We start from the raw sequence: 19,654 nt of genomic DNA on the forward strand, positions 1-19,654 counted from the left end.
CTTTCTATGGTTTTCTCTATTCCTGGTGATTGCCGGCAGCTGAAGGGCCCCCTCTCCTGGTGCACGGCAAGGAGATGGCTATCCTTGTCTCCTGGTGCTGCCAAATCCATCCTTCCCTTCCAGTCAGATCACCCACTCTCAAGCAAAGACCCTTCCCAGGTTATCAGGGATGCTGATGGTCTTGGGGCTGCAGGAATGGACCTTCAGAGGGGAGAAAGGCCCTGACAGCAGCTCTGAGCACTCGTAGCTGTGCATTCGTTGGGGTGTTTCCCTGTTCCTAGGTCTGATGGACTGGGAAAACCTGGGATGGGGCAGGACTCCCCAGCAAGCTGGGTTGATGCCTGCTGTTTTCATCTGAGAGCTGGGACCCTCCTAGCCCTGTGCTGCTTCACAGACCCAGGGAAGGTGGAATCGCAGACCCAGTGTTGATCTGAGGGGGGATATTTGACTTTGGCCAAGGGCCTGTAGGGCCAGGCCAAGGGGAATGGCTTGAACGTGCCAGAGGGGAGACTGAGATGAGCTCTTAGGCAGAAGCTCTTCCCTGGGAGGGTGCTGAGGCGCTGGCACAGGGTGCCCAGAGAAGCTGTGGCTGCCCCATCCCTGGCAGTGTTCAAGGGCAGGTTGGACACAGGGGCTTGGAGCAAGCTGCTCTAGTGGAAGGTGTCCCTGCCTGTGGCAGGGGGTGGAGCTGGAGGAGCTTTAAGGTCCCTTCAACCCAAACCAGGCTGGGATCCTGTGATTTCAGTTCCTATCACACAGAAATCCCCACCCTCTGATGGAAACACCTGGATGGAAAAACCTGCCTCTGCCCCTCTTCCTTGTCTCTGGCCTCCTGTGGCACCCCACTTCAACCCCCTGTGAGCGTGCAAGTGCGGGTGAGTGCACTGGGGTGTGTGGGCAGGCTGGGGCTTTCTTCCGTGGCTGCGTTTCTGGTGCACACAGATGCATGAGCTGGTTTCATTTCCTCCCAGGTCGGCTCTGCTCAGGGACCGTGTGAGGATGAGCCCCTTCCCCCCCACCCCGGTGCCCCATGAACCCACCAGGTCCCAGGGGCAGCTTGGGGCAGCAAAGGCTCTGGGCTGCCCAGCTCCACCAGCAGGTCCTTGGCTCTTTCTTTTCTACAGGAACAAGGATGTGTTCCCTAAAGAGAGGCTGGGCTTTGCAACCCACCCCACTGGCCTCTGCAGTCCCTTTGTTCCCATCACAGACATCTCCATCACCTCTTCGTGGTCCCCTCATCCCAGGGAGAGCATCCTCCCCTCATAGCCACACAGGGCTGGTACTCTGGAGTGTCTTTGTGAGCTTTCATCCCTTATCCAGCAGGAGAGGAGCAGAGACGGTGGGAAGAGTTCCTGCCCGTTCCCTCCCCAACCTCCTTGAAGGTACCACACTCAATGTGTGATCTCTTCCCATGCAATGATGCTCTCCAGAGCCTCCCTGGCCAGCGGAGCTGCTGGCATTGTCCTCCTCCCCAACTGGATGGGTTTGGGGCACCTATGGTTCAGCAGCGGGATGCTAAAGCATGGGGTGAAGTGAGGGGTAGCCAAAAAGTGGAGGGAGGCCGGTGCCTGGGCTTCCTGCTCTGCCCTAAGGGGGCGAGGAAGTGACAACCAGCAGCCACCTCGGTGTGGGTGCTGAGGCACCTTTGTACCTTGGTGTTCCAGCGAGGCCTCCCAGTGAGAAGGGGGGGCTCCGAGTCCTGCCCAGCACCCATGGGCCTGTGCCTTTCCCCAGGGATGGAGCAAACCCCGACCATCCCAAGGGACCCACGCGGTGGTGGATAAGGAAACACTGCAGGATGCCCAAGCACTGTTTCCTCTCTCCCATCCCTCCTTCCACGCTGCTCCCTTGCTGGAACAACCCCGACACCTCAGGCAGGTTCTCAGGCCTGGCCACACAGTGCCTGCAGTGCAAGGTACCCACAGCTTCCCACCCCACTGCAGCTGTGCCCTGACACCCTCACCCCATCAGCAGCATCGCTGTCATTATCATCACGATTGCTGTTACTGTTGCTGTGGATGTTATACCATAGAAACATAGAACTGTAGATTGGTTTGGGTTGGAAGGGACCTTAAAGATCATTTCACATTATATCACATCATAGCATAGCACGGATCATACATTATGAGTAAATTATATTGTATAATTGCATGTAACATTATATTATTTATATGTTATATAAATTACTATGTCATACCATATCTTAATTAAATTATGCTACATTATATCAGGTTATACATAAGAGGATAGGAAAGGATATCCCATGGCAGAGGGGTTGGAACCAGATGATCTTAAGGTCCTTTCCAACCCTAACCATTCTATGATACAATATCACATAATTTATTATATCATATATCATTAGTATATTGTATTATATTGCATTGTTATTATATTATTATTGTTATAGGATATAGTATGTAGTATGTTGTATACGTAGCCTATATACTACATACATATATAGCATATATAGTGTATATGCTATATATAGTACATAGTATACACGATATACTACAGACTACACACAATATAGTACAGTAATAGTACAGTATTTTGATGGCGTTTCGCTACTTGCACATTTCCCTGCTATTTCTCGCTGGCTCCGCAGCAGCAGCCGCTCTTCACGTGTATTTCAACGCTCTTTCGGTACCGCCTCAGCGCAGTTCCGCGCCCACCGAGCAGGCACCCGCGGGGGGGGGAGGCAGGAGCACAGCGGAGGGGCTCGATGCGGGTCCCGGTGCCGGTCCCGGTGCGGGTGCGCCGGCCCCCGGCAGGTGGCGGCCCCGCTCCGCCCCGCTCCGCTCCGTTCCGCGCCGCTCCGCTCCGAGCCGTGCCGGCGCAGGCGCGCTCCCATTCCGGGCGCCGCTTCCTCCCAGCAGGCCCCGCCGCCCCGGGCGGACCCCGCTCCCCCCTCCCGGCCCAGCCCGGCCCGACCCGGGCTGCGGACGCTCCGCTGCCCGCCCCCCCCCTTCCCCAGCTCCCAGCACCCGCCCCCCCCACCCCTTCCCCGCTCCCCTCCCGCCGCAACGGGCTCGGCCCCGCCGGGCGGCGGCGGCTCCGGCTCCGGCTTCCTCCGCCCCTTCCGCCCCCCCCCGCGCCCCCCCCGCCGGCCCAGCCGAGCCCGGAGGCCCCCGGCAGCGCCGCATGGAGCAGCCGGCGGCGGGCTGAGCCCCCTGCCCGAGGGAGGTGAGTGCCGCGCCGGGGGGCGGGGGGGGGGACGCGCACGCACGTACCGGGGTGCCCGCACACCCCCCCCACACGCACACACACACACCGGGCCGGGGGTCGCGTCCCCACGGCGGGGGCAGCGGGGCCGGGCCCGGCCCGTCCGCCCAGCACAGACAATGGGGCCTGCGGGGGGGCACGGCCGTGCTGCCTGACCCGGCACGGGTGACCCCGGCCCCCAGGGACACCGGCACCTCCGGCCCCGGCCACGCAGGGAGCCAGGGACCCCCGCAGCATCCCCTGCCCCCGGGGGGGGGACCCGCCGCCCGGCCAGGGGCTGGCACCGCTTCTCTTCCCTCCTCCCGCCCCATCCCCGTCTCCATCCCCACGCTCGTCCTCCCGCCCCGTCCCCATCCTCATCCCATACAAAGGCCGGGCCCGTTTGGGTTGCTGCTGGCGGGGTTTTTGAGAGCGTTTGGGGCGGAAGGAGGGAGCTGGGGCCGGGCGTCGGAAGGGGCTGGCAGCAGGTTTTTAGTTTTTTTTCCCCTAATTTTATGTATTGATGTTCATGTTTCTGGTCCCCGAGGCGGGGATGGGTTATTTATAGCAGCGGCTGTTGCCCGTCGGTTGATCGAGAGTGAAAGGGGCTGTGCCGATGCGCGGGGAGAAAAGTCACACACAATAACTCCAACCTGAGGTGCAAGGGCTGGGCAGCGCGAGGAGGGGTATGGCTGCTTCCCTTCCCAGCAGAGGGGAGCTCAACCCGGCTTCCCTCTGGAAGAGCCCATCCCGATCCCTGCCAAGGCAGAGAGTGGCCGGAGAGGACCGTGGGAGCACAGCGGAGGGATGCAGGGAGCATCCCTTGGGTACCAGTTCCTCACCCTTCATCGGCGCGATGGTGGTGATGAAGCAAAGCCTCATCAAGGGGAGCAGCACTGGAACAATCCCCCTGGGAGCACGGGGAGGTTTGGGGTGCTCCTCACTCTGCTTTCTCCCCCCCTCATCTTTTCAGTTTGGGGCGGGTGTTTGCAATGGAAACCCTTTGAACCGTGTCCCAAGCGGCTTCACCATGTGCTGCTCCCCAAGGATGCCCTGACACCCCCCAGGACATGTAAGGTCTCCCTGGGAAGGGATGCTGGGGTGATGTGTGGGATAAGGAGGGCGGAAAATCACCCTGATGGGTTGGTTTGTGTAGGAAAGATGACAAGGAACAGCCCTTTGCCATGGGGAGGCCGGGCGCAGCATCTCTCCAGCCCTCCACCTGCCTCCCCTCGGCACCTTCTTAGGCCTGAAGGGCAATATCTTCCCTTGAAGAGAAGCATAAAGAAATGAAAGCAAGAAAAGGAAAGCCCCCCCCTGCCTTTCCAGCCACGCTGGGCCGGGGGAGCAGCAGCGGAGCCCTGCGAGCGCAGCCAGCTTGCTGATGAGATAAAGGAAGAACGTTTGTCTTTCGATCAGAGTAATCGTAGGTGTTACTTGTAATAACAGGAGATAAGATCTTTTGGAGAGTGTGAGGATGTTGTCTGGGTTGGGGTTGGGTTGGGTTATTTTTGGTGAAGTTTAAAGAAACTCGAGTTGTTGCGGATTGGAGATGTTGCAGTGAGGTGCATGTGGATGGTGCCTGCACCCTGAATTCCATGGGAGTGAAGCTTTGCTACCATCTACAACTCAGCTTGATTTAGCTGGGGCTGGGCAGGGGCTGCTCCCTGTTTCCCTCCAGCTAAGTGGGTTTGAGGTGGAAATGTGGCATCTTTCCTTCAACCCATCCCTTGGTGCCAGTGGGATTTGGTCCAGGGGTCCCAAATTCCGCTGGGTGCCGGTCCCAGCCTGCCCATGGGTCTGGCGCAGCATGATTTTGGCTGGTGATTGACAAGAGGAACGGTTTCCCTGGTGTTCTTCGGATTATCAGGGTACCTGTGGTATTCACCATTCCTGCCCTGCCCGCCTTCCCCAGCTCTTCCCTATGAACCGGGCTTCCCAGAGGGAAAGCTGGGAGCGGGGAGGCAGCGGGAGTGAATCTTGGCCCTTCCCGGTGCACAACGTGGGGCTGAGGTCCCTTGCCTGGCCAGAGCAGAGGTGCTCGGGCAGAGGAAGGGCACTCTGGCTGCTTCCCGATGGCAATGGGGATGGGATGTTTCCAGGGGGAGTGAAGCCGTCTCCTGGCAGAGCTGAAGAGCCAAACCTGACGCTCGGCTCTGCTGAATCTGCTGGGCGGCTCCCTGGCTATTTTCTTAATGATCATTTATTTGCTTCAAGCTGGCTTCTGCTCCTGCGCATCCTCCTTGTGGGGAGCACCTCTGCTTTGAGAAGAGGCCATGCCCGTGTTCCCGTGCTGGAAAAGCAGGGAGCGATGCTCCCTTGAGCCTCGGGATCCATCGCCGCGTCCTTGTCCCTGCGCCGGCTCCCATCCATGGGGATAAGGTGGGATGGCGGAAGCGAGTGGGGGCACGAGGCTGGGGCCGTGCTGGGTGACAGCGGGTGACGTGCTCAGCAGGAACCGCTGGCTGTCACATGAGGCCACCGCAGGCACAGCGCCTTGGGGGGCCGGGTGGCAGCGGCCTCGCTGCTCTCAGGGGTACAGGGGTTCCTCCTCCTTCGAGGCAGAAATAAGGTAGCGATTAAAGCGAGGTGATGAATAACCAGGCCGCTGCCTAAAAGTCACCTGCGGGAGGTCGGTGACAAGAGACAGGGGGACATCAGGGCAGCCCTGGTGCTGTTAACCACCTCCCCTTGTGCTCTCTTTATGCCAGTGCCACCGCGCGATGTCCGTGATCCAGGAAGGTGCAAACTGCCATGCAGCAGGTTCCTTGTGACAGGGTTTGCTGCGGCAGTTTCCTCTTTAAAGGAGAAAGAAAGTGCTCTTAACGAAGGCCTGAGAGCCCAAAGGCGGGCTGTACATTTTGGAGCCCCTCTGCATTTGTAAGCTCTGAGTGCTGGTGACATTCGTGAGCTGAAAGCCCAAACAACCATCCTTCGGGAGTGGAAAGATCCTGCTCTGGTGCAGGGTGGAAGTGGCTTTTCCAGCCTGGTGGTCCTGGGATGGGTCTTTGGGCGTCTCTTCCAGGTGATGTTCCCTGGCATCCCAACCGAGCTCGTGCGGGTTTTCCAGCTGCGGTCGGATCCAGGGTGAAGCCTCCTCCTGCTGCTTGCTCTCCTTTGGGTAGTTTAGGGTTAGAATCACGACGTCGGAGCGCCCGGGCGGTGGGAAGCACTGACTCAGCACTTTGGGGATGAGCTGGTCCTTGAGCAACACCCGGGGCTTGCTCCTGCTCGGTGCCCCACAGCGTGCTCGGTGGGGAACAGGGGCCGAAAGCCCTGGCAATGGGCAGTTCCCTCTGCAGGGATGCAGAGGCACCTCTTCTTCAACCAATTCCTTCCAGGCGCTAGCCGAGTCCCTCCATGGACTGATGGAGGGGTGTAGTTTGTTCCCAGTTTTCCTTGGGCTGCGTTTCAGGCTGGTGCTGTCCGGACCCTTTGCTCCACACCAGGTGTAAATTCTGAATTTAACCAAAAATCAGCTTGGAAACGAGTTGCAGATGGGGCAGTTTTGGGGGGCTGCGTTCCCAGCTGCTGCTCCCCAGCCCAGCATCACCCAGCGCTGTGCTCCCTCAGCTCCTGGCCACCTCCATGGCTCTGTTCCCACCTCATGGGTGCCATCAAGTAGGGTTTGGGTGCCGTCTCGAGATGCTGTTCTTCATCAACAGCCCCGTGGCTGGCTGGGAAGAAAACCCAGTGCGTGGGGCCCAGACGCTGTGGTGATGGGCTTCACTGGAAACCCCAGTGCTCACCTTCCGGTCCTCAAACTCTGCCCTTGGGGTGAGTGTCTGAGCCTTGACTTCCCTCTGCTAAAGGGCCCTGTGGCCTGGGGGACGGTGAAGGAGGTGGTGGGAGCGTGATGCCTGTTCCGGATAGTTCTGGGCATGGCTGCGGTGGAGCCGGGGCCGTGTCCGTGCCCGCTCTCTTCCTCCCTGTGGTTCTACCCCTTATCTTCTTCCTCCTCCAGCCTTGCCTCTTGTTTCAGTTCCTCTTTCCCAAGCTATTTTGAGCCGCTGTCAGCCCCAGACCCATGCGATGGATTCATTAGCACCTGGGTGGGTTTTGGGGCAGGGATGCGCTTCCTGCATCCCGCACATCCCGCTCGGTGCCCCCCGCCTGGCACGACCCCGTGCCCCAGCCCAAGAAAGCCTGGTTTGATGCTGGGGACGGTGACTTCATCCCTTCCCCGGGGTCCAAGCAGCGAGCATAAAGGCGGGTTTGTTCCCCTCCCACATGCCGGGGCAGGATGCGACCCAGCCTAGGGCCTCGGGGTGCTGCCGGGGGGGTGGTCCTGCAGGGAATGGATGTGGTTTATTTCCTTTGGATCCCGGGCCTGGGAAGCTCCCGGGGCTGGATGTTTCCACGTGGGGGGCACCAGGCGCTGCGGGAGAGCAGGGCTCTGGCTGCGTCGTCCCCAGTGCTGCAAAGGAGGGATCAGGATACGTCTGGATATGAGCGTGGGGCTTGGGGAAGCTGCGTCTTGCTGGCTGCATCCCTCACGCCTCAGTTTCCCCGTTGGTGCTGCAGGGACCATGAACCACCTCACCGGCAGCCCCTGTGTGTGTGTGTGTGTGTGTGTGCGCCTCCATCCCCATCCCAGCTGAAAAACACCGGCTGAGCTCCCAGGGCTGCCCAAAACCCTCCGAACTGCTTCGGGATGAGGAGGCTCTGCAGGATGAGGCTGGCCTGGGGGGTTTCCAAGGCAGAGGGTTTGGAGCTTCTCACTGCTGGTTCCACCACGATGCAGCAGCCGCCCTGGGCTGGGAAATGGGCTTCAGTGGCTCTTGGAGGTCGTCTCTGCTCCCATCCCATCCCCAGGCACCTCCATCCCTCTGTACCGTCCCGTTTCATCCCTTGCATCCTTGCTGCTGATGCTGCAGTGGTCACGCAGCACGTAAACCTCCGCTCTTAAGAAGCTGGATCCATGCAAATACCTTATAATCCGGGTGAGCAGTTCTGCGCTGGTCCCACTCTCAGCTGAGTGGACCCAGAGCTCTCGCTTCCGCATTGCTCTGGGGACGTGTTGGAAGCAGCACCTTGATCTGTTCCCTTCTTGGTGGTTAAGAGCTGCTGATGTGGCTCTGGCAGCATCCTTTGCAGCAGGGTTCCTTGTGCATCGTCCTTACACAGCCCACCATGCCTGGTTGTGGCTGCCCCATCCCTGGCAGTGTTCAAGGCCAGGTTGGACACAGGGGCTTGGAGCAAGCTGCTCTAGTGGAAGGGTTCCCTGCCCGTGGTAGGGGTTGGAGCTGGATAAGCTTTAGGGTCCCTTCAACCCACACCAGTCTCGGATTCTAAGTTGTCCTTCGCCCCTGCTGCAGGTCTCATGGTACCCAGTGACGTGTCCCCCCTGTGAGAGTCGTGCTCCAGCCTCCTGAGAAGATGTCAGGGATGCAGGTGAGCACCGGGCAGGGATGGAGCGGGCTCTTCACCCGTGCAGCGGTAGCCCCAGGGCTCAGGAGGGACTTGTCCCCATCCCCCTGTGCACTGCAGAAGCCCAGCACTGTGGGGACCTGTGTTTGAGCGTGTCTGTGTCCTTCCCTCCCCATCCCAGCTGAAAACCCCCTCTGGGCTGCCCCAGATCCCCCCGAGTGCTGCAGGTTTAAGTGAATCCCATTGGGTTTGCACCAGGATGTGCTTGGGGGGCGGGGGTGCTCAGCCAGGCTCTGACACCATCCTGCTGTCCCTGGCCAGGCCGTTTGGCCGTCCGGTACAGAATGTATCGCCAAGTACAACTTCCACGGTACCGCCGAGCAGGACCTGCCCTTCAGCAAAGGAGACGTCCTGACCATTGTGGCTGTCACCAAGGTAAGGCCATCACCTCCCTGTGGCAGCGCCCTGCTGCCAGCGCCACACGGGGAGCATCCCTGCATCCCGCCACACGCTGTGGCAGTGCCATCTCCTGGTCCCCATGGACGTCCCGCAGGGCCGGAATGGGGCCACGCGTTTGGTTAATTAACTCATGGCCTCCTTAGTTAAGGTTTCTCCAGATTGGAAGCCTCTGGAGTGCCTCCTGGGAAGTGGAGGAGATTGGGGAGAGGCTCACATTGGAGCGATGCTTGGTGCCGGGGTGGGAAAGGACAGCGGCCGTGGGTCAGGGGGTTCTGGGGTACCCAACAGCCTGGGAAGGGGGTCGTGGTGGCCCCCATGGGGTTTGCTGCCCCAGCACCCACCTTGAGCTCTGTGGCTGTCCCTGCACACCCCGTCCTGCCTGCGGCTTGGGGTCATGCAGAGCTCGGGCGCGATGCTGCTGTCTCCAGAGGCCGTGGGCTCCTCGTGACGTCTCTGCTGTCCCTGCAGGATCCCAACTGGTACAAGGCAAAGAACAAGGTGGGCCGGGAGGGCATCATCCCTGCTAACTACGTGCAGAAGCGGGAAGGGGTGAAAGCTGGGATCAAGCTCAGCCTCATGCCGTGAGTATCCACTGGGGATTCAGCCATGGGGAATACTGGGGGGGAGCATCCCCACTGCGTCAGACCAGAGATCCAGCTGACCCCGTGTCCAAACAGAATCCCTCACAGGGTTTAGCGAGGTGGGAAGGCAGAAGGAGCAGGGGCCTGGGCTTTCCCAAGTGGATTTGGGATCCAGTGCTGCTGGGGAAAGCTCTGAGCACCTTTGGAGCTGCCTGCAGAGCTGGGGAGGTGGTGGATGGTTGGGTTGGATGCCAAAATAGGTCCTTTCCCCACAGTTATGGTTGTGAAGGCTTCTGGGAGGAAGAAAGGGGTCGGAGTGGGGTCTGTATGGGAGGGGTGGGAGATAGGCAGATGGGTGGATGGATGGGTTTGATATCCCTGCTGCATCCCAGAGCCACCAGTGACCCAGTCGGGAGGAGCCAAGGCTGCTGTGGGGAGGGGAGCAGGACGCCATGGAAGGAGCTGTGTGATGGGGTGCATGGGGGTAGCAAGGAGGAGCATGAGCAAGCTGGCTCCATGCAGGCAAGGGCTGAAGGCTGCTCCACGTCCCCATCCCAAACACGTCCCAATGCTCACCCTGCCCTGTGTGCCCCTTGCAGGTGGTTTCATGGGAAGATCACTCGGGAGCAGGCGGAGAGGCTGCTGTACCCCCCCGAGACGGGGCTGTTCCTGGTGCGGGAGAGCACCAACTACCCCGGGGACTACACGCTGTGTGTCAGCTGCGAGGGGAAGGTGGAGCACTACCGCATCATCTACTCCTCCAGCAAGCTGAGCATCGACGAGGAGGTCTACTTCGAAAACCTCATGCAACTGGTGGAGGTGAGGGCCCACTGCTCCTGTCCCCCTCGGCCAGCATGGGGACCATAGGCGTGAGACTGGGGGAGATGGGGCATATGGGTCTGAGCTCCCACCCAGAGATGGTGGGGCCTTCTCTGCCCACCCCATGGGGCAAAGTGGAGGACGGGGACAGGATAAAGGCGGTGGCTGGATGGGCAGGAGGAGGCATTGGGACCCCCCACGCTCCCTCTATGCTCCATCCATGGCCTTGTGCTGCCACCTGGTGGGATCCCAGAGCCTGGCATCGCCTTGGTGGGGATCCCCCCCACCCCACTGCGATGTCCCCGTGTCCCCTCCCCAGCATTACACCACGGACGCAGATGGGCTCTGCACCCGCCTCATCAAACCCAAGGTGATGGAGGGGACGGTGGCAGCGCAGGACGAGTTCTCCCGCAGTGAGTGGCCGTGCCCCTTCCCCGGCTCCTGGGGACCCCCCACCAGCACCCCCTCACCCTCCTCCTCCCTCTCGCAGGCGGCTGGGCCCTCAACATGAAGGACCTCAAATTGCTGCAGATCATTGGCAAAGGGGAATTCGGAGGTAAGCCCCAGCGCTGTGGTGGCCCTGACTTGTGGGGGGGAGGAGGCTCTGCAGCCCCCCCAGGGTGATGGTGGGGCCCTGGGAGGCCGGGATGCTTCCCAGTGTCTCCTGTGCCCGTCTCTCCCGGCCTGCAGACGTGATGCTGGGGGATTACCGGGGGAACAAAGTCGCCGTGAAGTGCATTAAAAATGATGCCACAGCTCAAGCCTTTCTGGCGGAGGCATCCGTCATGACGTGAGTGTTACCGGGGGGCACAGCGCAGGGGAGCGGGCTCTTCTGTCCGTATACGTAGGGGTGGGTGGTCCCCAGCGTCCTATGGGGACTGTGGGACCCCTTCTTCACCCCAGCCCCTTACCCTGAGCCCTCCCGTGCCTCGCAGGCAGCTCCGACACAGCAACCTGGTGCAGCTCCTGGGGGTGATCGTGGAGGAGAAGAGCGGCCTTTACATCGTCACTGAGTACATGGCCAAGGTGAGACCCCCACGCCCTGTCCCCTCTGTGTCCCCACCAGGGTTCACCCCACAGACCCAACTTGGGTGGCATTGCCCTTGGGCCACCCTGGTGGTTGGAGTTTGTGTGTCCCATTGCTGGCTCCGAGGGAGGGATGTCGTCCCACGCAGGAGGGGCAGTAGGTGGGATGCTGACCCTGATGGCATCGTGAGACCCCGCTTGCAGCACTGTGTGTGGTTCTGGTGTCTTCAATACAAGGGCATGGAGCTGTTGGAGCAAGGCCAGAGGAGGGTCATGATCAGGGGCTGGAGCAGCTCCCGTATGGAGCCAGGCTCAGAACACTGGGGCTGTTCAACCTGGAGAAGAGAAGCTGCGTGGAGACCTCAGAGCAGCTTTCAGTGTCTGAAGGGGGCTACAAGGATGCTGGAGAGGGACTCTTCATCAGGGACTGTAGTGATAGGACAAGGGGTGATGGGTTCAAACTGAAACAGGGGAAGTTCAGGTTAGATCTAAGGCAGAAGCTCTTCCCTGTGAGGGTGCTGAGGCGCTGGCACAGGGTGCCCAGAGAAGCTGTGGCTGCCCCATCCCTGGCAGTGTTCAAGGCCAGGTTGGACACAGGGGCTTGGAGCAAGCTGCTCTAGTGGAAGGTGTCCCTGCCTGTGGCAGGGGTTGGAACTGGATGAGCTTTAAGGTCCCTTCCAACCCAACCCCTTCCATGATTCTATGATCTCCATCCCTCCAGGGCAGCCTAGTAGACTACCTGCGGTCGCGCGGGCGGTCGGTCCTCGGTGCAGACTGCCTGCTCAAGTTCTCCTTGTAAGTACAGGCCCAAGCACCAAGGGTTGGCCGTGCCCACCACCCTGACCCGCACCCAGCAGCCTTCTGGGGCCTCCTCGCTGACCCCCTTCCCTCCCCACCCCAACCAGAGATGTCTGTGAAGCCATGGAGTACCTGGAAGCCAACAACTTTGTCCACCGGGACCTGGCGGCGAGGAACGTGCTGGTCTCGGAGGACAACATCGCGAAGGTCAGCGATTTTGGGCTGACCAAGGAAGCCTCCTCCACGCAGGACACGGGGAAGCTGCCTGTGAAGTGGACAGCACCAGAAGCACTTAGAGAAAAGGTGGGTGAGCGGGGAATGGATTGATAAAAGGCAGAAGCTCTTCCCTGTGAGGGTGCTGAGGCGCTGGCGCAGGGTGCCCAGAGAAGCTGTGGCTGCCCCATCCCTGGCAGTGTTCAAGGCCAGGTTGGACAGAGGGGCTTGGAGCAAGCTGCTCTAGTGGAAGGGGTCCCTGCCCGTGGCAGGGGTTGGAGCTGGAAGAGCTTTAAGGTCGTTTCCAATGCAAACCATCCTGGAACTCTATGATCCCCTCAGGATGAGGATGTGATGGAGGCTCATGGAGAGGGCTGCACCCTGCGCTCCCCCCAACTTTTCCATTCAGAGATGGTGCTTGAGCCCCAGTCCCTGCCGTCTGACCCCTAAGACCAGCGGCCCTGAAGATCTGTCACCCCCATCCCTACCTGACCCCTCTCACGAGGCTTCTCTCCCTCCAGAAATTCTCCACCAAGTCAGACGTGTGGAGCTTCGGGATCCTCCTCTGGGAAATCTACTCCTTCGGGCGAGTGCCTTATCCAAGAATTGTGAGTGAGGACCATCCCCATCCGCTCAGGGCTGGGTGTGCGGAGGGGGCACCCCACCCCGTCCCCATCCTGACTCCCTCCCCTGTCCCCCCAGCCCCTGAAGGACGTGGTACCCCGCGTGGAGAAGGGCTATAAGATGGATGCTCCCGACGGCTGCCCCGCTGTCGTCTACGAGGTGATGAAGAAGTGCTGGACGCTGGACCCCGGCCACCGGCCGTCCTTCCACCAGCTCCGTGAACAGCTAGTGCATATCAAAGAGAAGGAGCTCTACCTGTGAGGGGGGGCACCGGGAGCGGCCAGGAGGGAGCCCTGGGGGTGCTTCAACCCCCCCCCCCCCCCCCCCCAATTCTCCCGGTTGCTTCCAAACTTCCAAATCAATCTGTTTTTATTATTACTTTTTATTTTTTTCCCAGGTTTTGGGGTTTTTTGGGGGTCTCCCACGTTCTTTTTTTTGTTTGTTTGTTTGTTTTTTGAGGGGGGTGGGATTTTTGTTTTCAAAATGTGGGGGTTTTTTTCGTTGTTGTTGTTGGGGTTTTTTTCACTGTTTTTTATGATTTGCAGCAGGGCCCAGCCCCGCGCTGGCGTTTTCCTAAAGTACGAATCTTATTTTTTAATGTAATTAAAAGAAAACACAAAAAAAAAAAAAGAGAGAAGAAGAAGGAGGAGGAGGAGGAGGAGGATAGAAGAAGAATAATAATAAACTCAGCCAATGAACCGGACACACGGCAAGGAAACCCCAGCGACAGAAGTGATGGTTACAGGGGAGCCGCCGCCGAGCCGCGGCCCCGCGAGCCGCTTTCCTTTTGGGTTGTTTTGCTTTAAACTCGTCGCAATGTTTGCATGCTGTCTCCAGAGGCCTTTTTTTCCAGTCCTGTCCAGTGCTTTATTCTCATGTAATGCTACCGACTGTGAGATTCAACCTGTAATAAAAAACAGAACACGACAACCAAACCCCTGCCCGACGCACGCGGCGCATCCTGCTCGCTGCTCCCCGGCAGGCACTGCAGAGCTGGGGTGAGCAGCTTGGCTCCATCCTGCCCATGAGAGCAGGTGAGGATGGTGCTGCTAAAGCTTCCCTTTAAGCCAGGCTTCATCTTCCACCTTTGGCTGCCCCATCCCTGGCAGTGTTCAAGGCCAGGTTGGACACAGGGGCTTGGAGCAAGCTGCTCTAGGGGAAGGTGTCCCTGCCCGTGGCAGCGGTTGGAGCTGGAGGAGCTTAAAGGTCCCTTTGGCACAAACCAGGCTGGTTTCTCTGCTTGGACAAAGTGGTGGAAGATCTGGGGATACCTTCTGGGGCTTGTTCCCTCTCCTGCTTGTCTCAGCCAAGGAGCTGAAGCCATCTGTGCAATGGGACTCCCCAGATCCTGCACCCTGAAGGAGGTGTCCCTATGGAGTCCCTGCTGCCTTGAAGGATGGAGGTGGTGTCTGGCAGGATTCTAACAGTTCCCTTCATCCACAGAGAATTATTCAGTGTTAAACGATGCGCAGGGCATCAGCTTTACCGGCTGCACAAACTGGAGTCAGGAGCTCTGGGTCTGCTTTGGGTGAGGATGGAGACTGAGATTCCTCTTGGCAGGAATGATCGAGGGAAAAATAGGAAGCACTGGGAGAGCAGGTATGGCTGAGGTCGGGGTGGGAAGGAGGATGGAGTGACACAGCAGTGGTACCTGTGGCAGTCCAGTGCTCCTGCCCCTGAGACAGGACAGGGATGTGCTGCGGCTTGATCCACCACAGGTTTTATTTCCCCTGGACTAACCCCTGCATCCCCCATTCCTCCTAGTGCTCCAGCAGGCCCCAGCCATATAAGCAGCTTTACTTTTGGGGCTTATGAAGATTAAAGTCATTTACAGGCAAAGCCTGCAAGGAAGATGCTGTTGAAATGGTGAGCTATACTCAGCACCTTCTTGTGATGGTGGCGAAACCCTAACCCAAAACTCAGCCAGACCGTGGGTTTTCCTCTAAATGGCATCGACTGCCAGGTCTGTGCTCATCAGCCCCATGGGCAGAGGGGAGCTTTGGAGGGGTTTGGTGCCATGATGGCATCCTCAGGGGCTGCTGTAAGAAATCCTTCTCACTGCAGGAAGGAGGCTGAGCCCTGCCAAGCCTCTCCTGATGCCAGCCCCTGTACCTCGGTTCCCCCATGCAGGGCTGTTTGCTCCTGACTCCTGTCGCTGGGTCTCCCCCACTCCGGGCTGCTGCCCATTGATGCCCAGCCAAGGACAGCCTGTATCCCACAAGGTGCTTTCTCCTTAGGGACTGGGGTCTGTTCCCTTCATCTCTGAACGCATCAGCAGCCTCGGGGGGATCCAGGCTGCCGGCTCCTGCGTGACGCCCGGGGGCTGCTGTGTCCCTCGGGTGCTGGCTCACAACATGTCCCCTCTTCCTCCTCCTCCTCCTCTTCCCATCAGCGACAGGGAGATGGGCACTGGGCCCAGTTGTGTCAGCTCCCATCCTGCCTCAAGTTCTCAGTGTGAATCATAGCAGCAGGCAGGGAGTGATGGCTGCTGAGCGCCGGGGTGCCCGTGACACGGCACAAAGGGACTTGCTTTGCCTCTCCCTCTGCCTTTGCCGCACGGCTTGCCAGGAGGAACAGCTCCTGCGAACCAGCCCCTGGCTCTGGGGCAGAAGGAGCTTTGCTTTTCCTTCCCTATCCCGGCTCCTTCACCTGCTTCCTCCTGCTGCCTCTTGGAGCAGCCTGTCCCATCCCTGCTCCCAGCAGAGATGCTCTGACCTTTAGCTCTGACCCTTCCCTACATCCCAGCCCTGCCTTCCCCCCTTACCCCAGGGGTGCAGGGAGCCTTCCCCTCCCTCAACAAACTTCAAAGGGAACCGAAGCGCCCATCTGTTCCCAGCGCAATTCCAGCTGCAATTCCTCGCTGCTTCCCATTTCCCAGGGCTGCAAAGCATCCATCCCAAGAGAAGGGGGTGCACGGTGCCCCCTCCCAAGCTGCCCTAATGCCTAACCCAGTGCTGCTGGGAGCAAGCTACCCGCTCCCATGATGGCCGGACAAGGCTCCTTCTGCTCCATCCCTGATGCACGGGCTTCCAGAGCCCTGGCATCTGTGCCCTGCCCGCACGTCCGTGTCCCCCCCCCCGCACGCCTGCCTTTATCACCAGCACTATTTATAGCACAAAGCCGTTCCCAGCACGGCTCCGCGCCGTTCACCTCATCCCGCTCTGCCTTTTCCTTCGGAGCGCTCCAGGAAATGAAGGCAAGGCTGGAAAGATCCCCCGTGGGAAAGCTGTGCGTGTGTGTGTGTGTGTGTTCCGGCTGGCGTGTGCCTTTGCTCCGGGCTGGCTCCGCACCACCGGCAGCGAGGCAGCACATGGTGTCCCCATGTGCCTGTTTACATGCTCCGTGTGTCTGTCCGGCTGGATTTGTGTCACTGCTTGGGTGCAGGCTCTGCCAACCCGCACCCCAATCACCTCCCTCTTCTTCCTCCTCACCCCCCCAAACAGCATGGCTCCTCGGGCAGGGGTCACAACCCCCCTGGCCTGTGCTGTGACCTCCTCCCGTGCCTCATCACCCTCCTCTTCTGGGGATGCGCCCACAGCATCCCAAAGCCTGCATCCCTTGGGCAGAGGCTGCCTGTCCCTTCGCACAGCCCCGTCAGGGCCGTTCCCATCCTACACAAAGAAATCCTGCCCTCAAACACTGAGTCTGGGCAGCCCATGCTCAGCCCCATGATGATATAAAGGGGATCAGAGGGAATTTGGGGAGATCTCAGCAGCATCCCAGCTTCCCTTCCCAGGTCCCACAGAGGGGATGCTCTGCTAGGCCAGCCCAGGGCCATTATCAAGCTATGTCTATCATTCATTATCAAAAAAATGCTAGAAATGTAAAAAGACTGTAATAAAGTAAAAATACTGTAATAATGTAAAAGTATTTTGTATTTCTAGAGAGGAGATGGGCATGACCCTGTGAAGGACCTTGTGACTTCTCCCTCCTGAGCACAGACAGTGATGTCCACGCTGAGGGCAGCTCTGCTGCCACCCCACAGCTCGGGATGCAATTAAACACGAGGGGGTTTGAAAAGGAGTAAGTGTTCATGATGTGTGACAGAGCCTACGTGGTAAACCACTCTCCTTGAATAAAACGAAGGCTTAGCATCAAATAAGAAGAGAAATGACCCTCCCCCCTTTGGGACCTCGTCTTAGGCGATGACAACAGATTTTTGGCCCTCAGAGGCTTGGTTCTATAGGAGTTGGAATGTTTCACATGGAAATGGCTTCCCTAGGTCATGACAAGGCAGCTCTGATTTCATTTCCACACCATGCTGTGTTGCATTGCACCTTCCGCAGCCAAGGCAAACTCCAGATGCATTTCACTTCATTGAATTACATCTGAGTACAACGAAAGGAAGTCATTCATTTGATCATTTACACCACCCTCTCCCTACCCTGCTCTATTCCCTGTATTGGTGACACAGCAGCACTTTTACCCCTGCGAGTGCTGGGCAGAAGGGAACCCGCTGCCCTTTGAAGGGATGTTACGTCAAGAGCTCAGATCGGGTTGGACACAGGGGCTTGGAGCAAGCTGCTCTAGTGGAAGGGGTCCCTGCCATGGCAGGGGTTGGGGCTAGATGAGCTTTGAGGTCCTTGCAATACAAACCATTCCATGCTTCTATTATGTTCTAGCTATATTCTATGATATTTTCTCTTGAGCTCTTGGCAGCTGAAGCTCATGATGGTTCCAGACAGCTCCAGGACCCTCTGGCCAAGCTCTCCCTCACAAGATCCCACTGCATTTGACCTCAGCACTTCAGCACCTCAGTATCTTCTTAACAGCTTCTTCATAGCTGTCACGGAGTGATAGTTGCCTTCTTACAGCTAAAGGAGTTTACAGAGAGGAGCTGATTGAACCAATAAGGGCACACAACACACCTACACCACCTCTCTCTGTTTCAGCTCAGAGTATTAGCATTAGCATTAGTATTAGTATCAGTATCAGTATTAGTATTAAAGTGTAATCAGAGCCTGTTCTATTGCTCTTTTGCTGCTGGGGACCTCCAAGAAAGGGGTCAGGTGTTCCCCACTGTCCCCAAGGCCACTCTACCACTGGCCAGAGCTCCTGCCTGGTGGATGCTGAGCTCCCAGCTCCACCCCAGCTGCCACCATCACGGATGGATGTCACTGTGCCTTATCCCTGTGCCCGGAGCAGGCGGCTGCCCTGATGTGGCAGTGATGGGAGGAATCCTGGTCAGTTCTGGTCCCCTGCAGGGATCTCTGGAGCATCACATAAAGCCCTGCATGAGGGGAGAGCATCCAGCTGCTGCTTTGGAGCCAGTTCTCCTATTACCTGGCAAGGAGAGCTGAAATGATCCCTCTCACCGTGGCAGAGGAAACCAAACTGCTTGCATCCTATTCAAATCAGGTGTCAACGCTGAGAGAGGATCCTCTTAACTTCCACCGGCTTGTCTGAGGCTGGCTGCTACCGGGGGACGTTTCATCTCCCTCCCGTCTAATCCAGGCAGATGTGTGATATAGCATAAGCTAATATAATAGGTCATGCAAGGATTTACATCTCATTACTGCAGGTTAGAGTCCTGGCAGGGAGGATGACTCACTCTGACTTGAATATATTGAGGGGATAAGGAACAGTTCAGCTGCCCGAAGAAGAGCAGATGGGGAAATCAACTACCTTGAAGCATTCCCAACCCTCCGAAGGCCCTTTCTCCTCTATCTGCCTCCAGATGGGACACTGGCCCTCTGGAAAGAGCCTGGGCCAAGGAGCCAGAGGGATTGGAGAGCTTCCATCAGCTGCAAGAGCTCCTTTTGCCCTTTGCTGCATCCCTATAGAAGCAGCTCCATACCCCGTGCAGGTATTCACATGCTCATTTTCACCTAGCTGCCTTGGCCGAGCACTGCTGCTCATCACGAGCTGCTTCCTCTCTGTCTCTCAGACAGGGAGGCTACAGGGGAGCTGACCTATCCAACCCAGCTGGAAAAAATCGGTCCTGACTTCAAGTCTCTTGCTGTTAGTGAGTGCTTAGACAGAAATCCGGCCTGAGCAACGCTCCCAGGACCAGCCGCATCCAGAGCCTGCTCTGAACCAGCCCGGGGCTCAAGCCTGCCCTGGGCATGGGACACGAGCTGGGGTGCTTTTCCTGCCCTCTGCCCCTCTTTCCCCCAGTCCTTGGCTGATGGACAGCCAGAACTTGGACACGCTGTTTCCAATGGGACGCCAAGGAAAATAGCCAAGACAAATATGGGATTTATTCCCGATTTAGTTTCCCTTTAAGCCACGTTTCTGCCTGGTGCCACCTTGGGCGAGGGGGGAAGGGAAAAGATGGCCCCATTCCCCCTCCCTCCTTCACTTCATCGCCTCACAGCTGTTCCAGCATTTTTAATCTGCAGAGGTTCTCTTAAATTTGGGCAATGCGATGATTTCCCAGAGCCGGGATTGGGGTTTGAAGCTGCGCTGGTTTTCTCATGAGCAGAGAAGGGGAAAAGGGAGAAATGCCCGTGAAAGCCAGGCTGGCCATCTGGAAGGGAGGTGCGTTTCTGATGCCATTAATTGCTCACTCCCTAAGGCCCCTGGTATGGCTGCAGTCAAGGGAGACCGCAGGAGTGGGAAGT

The 19,654-nt window shown here is 58.4% G+C and overlaps 2 protein-coding genes across 2 annotated transcripts in view; one reads left to right on the forward strand and one right to left on the reverse strand.

Moving 5' to 3' along the window:
- Positions 1-7,541, reverse strand: part of SEMA7A (semaphorin 7A (JohnMiltonHagen blood group)) — a 139,710-nt gene extending 132,169 nt beyond the window's left edge. Inside the window, exon 1 of the mRNA XM_062612171.1 lies at positions 7,537-7,541. The gene's annotated coding sequence lies outside the window, so the exon portion shown is untranslated. The remainder of the gene's footprint in view (positions 1-7,536) is intronic.
- On the forward strand, positions 3,027-14,026 carry CSK (C-terminal Src kinase). The gene is made up of 13 exons (XM_062612191.1): positions 3,027-3,183; positions 8,520-8,595; positions 8,893-9,006; positions 9,499-9,611; positions 10,211-10,430; positions 10,750-10,843; positions 10,921-10,986; positions 11,121-11,220; positions 11,366-11,456; positions 12,178-12,251; positions 12,362-12,557; positions 12,989-13,075; positions 13,170-14,026. Exons 2-13 carry the CDS (start codon positions 8,581-8,583, stop codon positions 13,350-13,352), a joined length of 1,353 nt encoding a protein of 450 aa, XP_062468175.1. The 5' UTR covers positions 3,027-3,183; positions 8,520-8,580; the 3' UTR covers positions 13,353-14,026.
- The last annotated feature ends 5,628 nt before the right edge of the window (positions 14,027-19,654 follow it).

Source organism: Pezoporus occidentalis, unplaced genomic scaffold (assembly GCF_034315485.1).
Source record: "Pezoporus occidentalis ecotype Australia unplaced genomic scaffold, CSIRO_AGI_Poc_V1 ctg159, whole genome shotgun sequence".
Taxonomy (NCBI): Eukaryota; Metazoa; Chordata; class Aves; order Psittaciformes; family Psittacidae; genus Pezoporus; species Pezoporus occidentalis.

Bases quoted from the DNA above. Each gene is read 5' to 3' on its own strand.
- CSK (XM_062612191.1), top strand. The intron at 10,844-10,920 runs GTGAGTGGCCGT...TCCCTCTCGCAG, and splicing joins GCAGGACGAGTTCTCCCGCA to GCGGCTGGGCCCTCAACATG. The intron at 12,558-12,988 runs GTGGGTGAGCGG...CTCTCCCTCCAG, and splicing joins CAGAAGCACTTAGAGAAAAG to AAATTCTCCACCAAGTCAGA.